The sequence below is a fragment of the Lethenteron reissneri genome, chromosome 39 (assembly GCF_015708825.2).
Source record: "Lethenteron reissneri isolate LAM-NWPU_2019-01 chromosome 39, ASM1570882v1, whole genome shotgun sequence".
NCBI lineage: Eukaryota > Metazoa > Chordata > Hyperoartia > Petromyzontiformes > Petromyzontidae > Lethenteron > Lethenteron reissneri.
Genome location: NC_083817.1, coordinates 2,915,474 through 2,921,473, shown reverse-complemented (window position 1 = coordinate 2,921,473; position 6,000 = coordinate 2,915,474). Strand labels below are relative to the sequence as shown.

Here is a 6,000-nt window from a genome sequence, read left to right as displayed (position 1 = left end):
TTTGAAGCTTTCGCGACTCCAAGTATTCATATTCTTAGGTTCTATCGGTAAAGTCACGTAGGTAAAAAAGTAAAATTAATAAAAGTAAAATAAAAATAAAATCACGACGTTTCGGAGGTGATTTTTTATTTTATTTTTATTTTACTTTTATTAATTTTACTTTTTTACCTACGTGACTTTACCGAAAGAACCTAAGAATATGAAAATAGTAATCTATCAGTCGAATAATCAGATGTCCCAGCTGTGGTGTTATTCCATCTAGGTCCAGAAACATAATAATCGGTAGAATAATCGATTGCATGAAAGGCGGATAGCCCCTGCTGTGCCCTTCAATTGGTAGAGAAATCGAACCGATAATCGGTAGAATAATCGATTACAGTACATGAAAGGCGGATTCCCCCCGCTGTGTCCTTCAATTTGTATAGAAATCGAACCGATAATCAGAAGAATAATCGATTCCATGAAAAGCGGATAGCCCCTGCTGTGTCCTTCATTTGGTAGAGAAATCGAACCGATAATCGGTAGAATAATCGATTACATGAAAGGCGGATTTCCCCCGCTGTGTCCTTCAATTGGTAGAGAAATCGAACCGATAATCGGTATAATAATCGATTACATGAAAGGCGGATAGCCCCCGCTGTGTAACTTCAATTGGTAAAGAAATCGAACCGATAATCGGTAGAATAATCGATTACATGAAATCGGATTTCCCCCGCTGTCCTTCAATTGGTAGAGAAATAGAACCGATCAGAAAAATAATCGATTACATGAAAAGCGGATAGCCCCGCTGTGACTTCAATTGATAGAGAAATCGAACCGATAATCGGTAGAATAATCGATTACATGAAATCGGATTTCCCCCGCTGTCCTTCAATTGGTAGAGAAATCGAACCGATAATCGGTAGAAGAATCGATATCCTGAATACGGTAATCGAACCACCACCACCACCACACCCCATGCAGTTGCAGTGGGATCCGGTTCCCGCCGATTCCCGGTTCCCGCCGATTCCCGGTTCCCGGCGTCGCTCTGCGGGACCCGGCTCTGAGGACCGGGGCTTTCAAGCAGCCGCCGCCGCCACACGCAGCTGCCGACGCCTCCGCTTAGCCCGGCGACAGACTGTTTATTGTTGTGTTTTTAATAGTAGCCAGAGGTCTAGAGGCGTCAGAGAGCGAGAGAGAGCGAGAGCGGCAGAGAGGCGAGAATCTCGCGGCTTCGGCCTAAGGCGCCGGGCCGTGTGATGCGGCGCGCAGAGCGGTCTCCACGGTCTCTCTCGCTCCGCCTGCCCAAGTCACGGCGGCCTTCGTCATCGTTAGCGTAGATAGATTGTTGTGTGTGTTGGGGGGGAGTGTGTGCTGCTGTTGTTACTGCTGCTGCTGCTGCTCGCGGGTTAGCAGTGTCGTTGAGATAAGCGAGCTACAGCGGCTGTAGCTGACATCGTAGAAGCGGCCAAGGCGGCGGCTGCGGCGGCGGCGGCTGCTGCTCCACCTCCTGCCCGGGCCATGGACGCGGAGGTGTTCACAGCGGACACCGTGGAGAAGGTTGGGACGCCGCGGCCTCGACAGCTCCCCCAGCCTCCATCCCTCCCCCCCAGCCTCCATCCCTCTTCAACCTCCATCCCTCTCCCCCAGCCTCCACCCCCCCCAGCCTCCACCCCCCCCCAGCCTCCACCCCCCCCCAGCCTCCACCCCCCCCCAGCCTCCATTCCCCCCCAGCCTCCATTCCCCCCCCCCCAGCCTCCATCCCTCCCCCAGCCTCCATCCCCCCCCCAGCCTCCATCCCTCCCCGGCCTCCATCCCCCCCCCAGCCTCCATCCCTCCCCGGCCTCCATCCCCCCCCCAGCCTCCATCCCTCCCCCAGCCTCCATCCCCCCCCCCAGCCTCCATCCCTCCCCGGCCTCCATCCCCTCCCCGGCCTCCATCCCCCCCCCCCAGCCTCCATCCCTCCCCCAGCCTCCACCCCCCCCCCCAGCCTCCATCCCCCCCCAGCCTCCATCCCTCCCCGGCCTCCATCCCCCCCCCAGCCTCCATCCCCAGCCTCCACCCCCCCCCCCCAGCCTCCATTCCCCCCCCAGCCTCCATCCCCAGCCTCCATCCCTCCCCCCCAGCCTCCACCCCCCCCCCAGCCTCCACCCCCCCCCCCCAGCCTCCATCCCCAGCCTCCATCCCTCCCCCCCAGCCTCCACCCCCCCCCCGCCTCCATCCCCCCCCCCAGCCTCCATCCCCAGCCTCCATCCCTCCCCCCCAGCCTCCACCCCCCCCCAGCCTCCACCCCCCCCCCCCCAGCCTCCATCCCTCCCAGCCTCCACCCCCCCCCCCCCAGCCTCCATCCCCCCCCAGCCTCCATCCCTCCCAGCCTCCACCCCCCCCCCCAGCCTCCATCCCTCCCCCAGCCTCTATCCCTCCCCCAGCCTCCATCCCCCCCCCAGCCTCCATCCCCCCCCAGCCTCCATCCCTCCCCCAGCCTCCACCCCCCCCCCCAGCCTCCACCCCCCCCCCCCCCAGCCTCCATCCCCCCCCAGCCTCCATCCCTCCCAGCCTCCACCCCCCCCCCAGCCTCCATCCCCCCCCAGCCTCCATCCCTCCCCCAGCCTCCATCCCTCCCCCGGCCTCCATCCCCCCCCCCAGCCTCCATCCCCCCCCAGCCTCCATCCCCCCCCAGCCTCCATCCCTCCCCCAGCCTCCATCCCTCCCCCGGCCTCCATCCCCACCCTCACCGCTATCCCCATCTCTCTTCCAGTAAAGCCTCCAATAACCTCAATTCCTTCCATCTCATCTGACTCCCTACATCCCTCTGTACCACCTAAACACCCCGCCCCCCTTCCCTCTTTATAGCACTCGACAGCATCAATCGCCATATCTTGCCTCTCTCTCTCTGACACCCAATCATCACTCCATCACTCCGTGCCTGTCTCGCCAAACTCGGCGTCTCCCGTGGCATGCAAACATTCGGCCATCGCTCACTACAGCGTCGCCTTCACCCCTCCGTAACCTTCATTGCCTCCATCATCTCTCTCGCTACACTCCCACCGTCTCTGATATCCACTCCTCTCCTCCGTCTCTCAAGCACCACCCTCTCCATCCCTGCATCCATCCTTCCCCTCCCAGACTTTCTATTCTTCAGTGCTGCCTTCTTTAGCTTCATCCCTACTCCCAAGTACGCATGTCTACTGCGTCTTTTCATCGTCTCCAGCGCTCCCTCCATTCACCATTCCCGGTTCCATCCCTCCTGATCATCCCTCTGTCAATTAATTCCTCTTGAGGACGGACGGCTGCTTGCGTTGTGGCCGAAACGTCGTGATAATTTTATTTTATTATGTTTTATTTTTATTATTTCCCTTCTACGTGACTTTACCGAAAGAACCAAGAAGATAATTCCTCTTGCACGAAAGATTATTTCCGAGCCTCCTGTCCTCCCGACAGCTTTCCCGGCATCCACCCATCCCTCTTCCACTCCCTACGGCACCTCCCAGCGTTCCTCCACACTTCCATACATCGCTCGCTACGGCACTCCCTGTATCCCCTCCTCCTTCATCTCAATTCCTCTTCAAGCACCATCTGCCATTCCATCCCTGATGACCCCCCACACCTCTCTGCATCACTCTTAAGATGCAGCCTCCCCACACCCCGACCCCTCCTCCTTCCTTATTTAACATCTATCGCGAACGTTGTTGCTGCTGGCCTCCGTGGATCTTCCCCTTCAGCTCTACAGTAAACCACCACCATCCATTCTTCCCTGACTCTCAGCCCTTGTCCCAACCCTCATCATATCCCCATTGACAACCACCATCCAGCCCTCGCCATTCTCTATTCGTTCTATTCTGAACGTCAATCCTCGCATCTTTTCAAGTCTCCATACACCCCACTCTGCACAGCCACTGCCTCTGTGTCTGACCGCCTTGCTCTCGATGTGTGTGCGCCTGTCTTACGCCAGGTACCGATCTAGATGCCTCTTGTTAATCTGTCTGCCTGCCTAACACTTCGTACCTATCTTACGCCCTCATCTGTCTTTCTGATAGTCATTCTCCTAACTGCATGTACTCCCTCCTCGTCCACTTTGCTTAATTTTCATAAAGCTCCACACACATACACTTGTCTCCTTGTTAGATGTATGTTATATTCTTGGTTCTTTCGGTAAAGTCACGTTGAAGGGAAATAATACAATAATAAAAATAAAACATAATAAAATTCTCACGACGTTTCGGCCACAACGCAAGCAGCCGTCTTCAGGTGAAGAACAGAGCTGTCGGAAAGACAGCGTCCTAATGACCAAGAATATGAATCCCTGCAGTCACGAAAGCTTTAAATCGAGATGTATGTTAGTGAACACCTCTTAAGGCCAGCCTACAGCACGAGTAGTGTGCCCGCATAATACAGTACCTGGCTGCCTTTGCCTACACAGTGCGGTGCTGTTTGCACACTGCACCAAGTACTAATTTAAGGCTGCATTGACCTAGAGGGGAGGCCCAAGTTAGGTTCAGATACCATTTTCCATCAATGCCATTGCGTGGTTGGCATAAACCTTGGTGCAAGGAATGAAATGGGACTCTCTGTCACCCCCCCACCCGGTTTCGTAGCCTGGCACATGAGCTCCTCTGGCCCCATGGGCCTGGTACAATTGCTCTGCCTGTACAACACTCGATAGCTATGCCACTGCTTGCCGCTGAGGTTATGTATGGCCAGGAATTGAACTCCGCTCATGGGGTTTGTAGCGCAGTCTGCTAACAAATGCATGCACACAGGCACGGTAATTTGAAATCATTCCCCACTCAGCCCATAGTAATCTGACCGTCGCCTCTCTGTGTTTTAATCACGGTGCCACGCTTTGTACCCCGTGTATTTGACCAAACAGCATTATCCTGGGACCCTTTGTAAATTTAAATTGAACCACGGTTTATTTTTTCTCAAAAGGAAGCGTGATAATCCATCTTCTCCACTCGGGTACGTGCTGCGAATTTTGTCCAACGGCTTTTTAAAAACACACACGTGTGTGTGCTTGCTCATGTGGGAGTGGACAGTTCAAACAACATTGATTGGCCACATCGATGTCTTCTGTGTCAGAGTTTGGGACTCCAGTAAAAATAACATTCTGAGGCACGTTCGAACAATCCATCCGCTGCTCTCAGTCCAGCTGCCCTAGGAAACATAGGACGTTCCAGCTGACAATTTTGTGACTTGCAGCAACTAAGATATCCACGGGAGATTTTGCCTACGGCCAAATCACCATGAATGTGGCTAATGTCATCAGGTCTTGGAAGCTACGCAGGTTGGAGCCTGGCTTCTATTTGGATGGTTACCTCTAGGGCTTGCCAGGCGTTATCGGAGTTAAGCTGCACGGTGGGTGGGAGAATTAATGCTGCCACCCCCTCGTGGGGGCTTTCTCCTGGTGTCCTTATTTCTCAGCTCATGCCAAACACTTGTTAATGGTCATTGAAGGCTCCTGAAAACATATTGAGAATCAGTGAGGTTTTCCTGCATATAATACTGGTAATAATGTTTAGTTTAACATAGCGTTTCTTGCAAATTTAATATTTAAGGAGATAATCTCATGCACAGCAAGTTTAATTTTAAAAAGTCGTTGGGTGAACTCAACTGAAAAATTGGGCAGAATATTTATACATAGGATAATCATTGAAGGCAGATTGGGATAAGATGTTTCTAAATAAAGAGGAGTACGGAAGAATGTTGTAATGCTTTTGAAAAACCTGAACTTGATTATGAAATGTAGCATACCAGGTTGCCTGAAGAGGAGAAACGTTTTACAGTGATTGGCAAATTACCCATTATTACCTGGAGTAGAAACATGGACATTGACAAATGCAAAATAATCTGAAAAGTGTGCAAAAAAGTACGGGGTGATTCAGGCTTGGAATTACATTGAGAGACAGGAACAACATCGATCGGTGTAAATACACATTAGAGACATTGTCTTGACTATTGGCTGAATGAAGTGGGCTTGCACAAAGACAACACGGGAAGGGAGGTTGGCCGATGGACGAGACA

General features: G+C 53.3%; 1 protein-coding gene across 2 annotated transcripts in view; it reads left to right on the top strand.

The window, feature by feature from the left end:
• Nucleotides 1-1,045: 1,045 nt before the first annotated feature.
• IPO13 (importin 13) overlaps nt 1,046-6,000 on the top strand; it is a 70,612-nt gene continuing 65,657 nt past the window's right edge. For both annotated transcript variants that reach the window (XM_061567802.1, XM_061567801.1), the window contains exon 1: nt 1,046-1,539. In XM_061567802.1, coding sequence (XP_061423786.1) covers nt 1,501-1,539 — 39 coding nt within the window. In that variant the 5' untranslated portion in view covers nt 1,046-1,500. The remainder of the gene's footprint in view (nt 1,540-6,000) is intronic.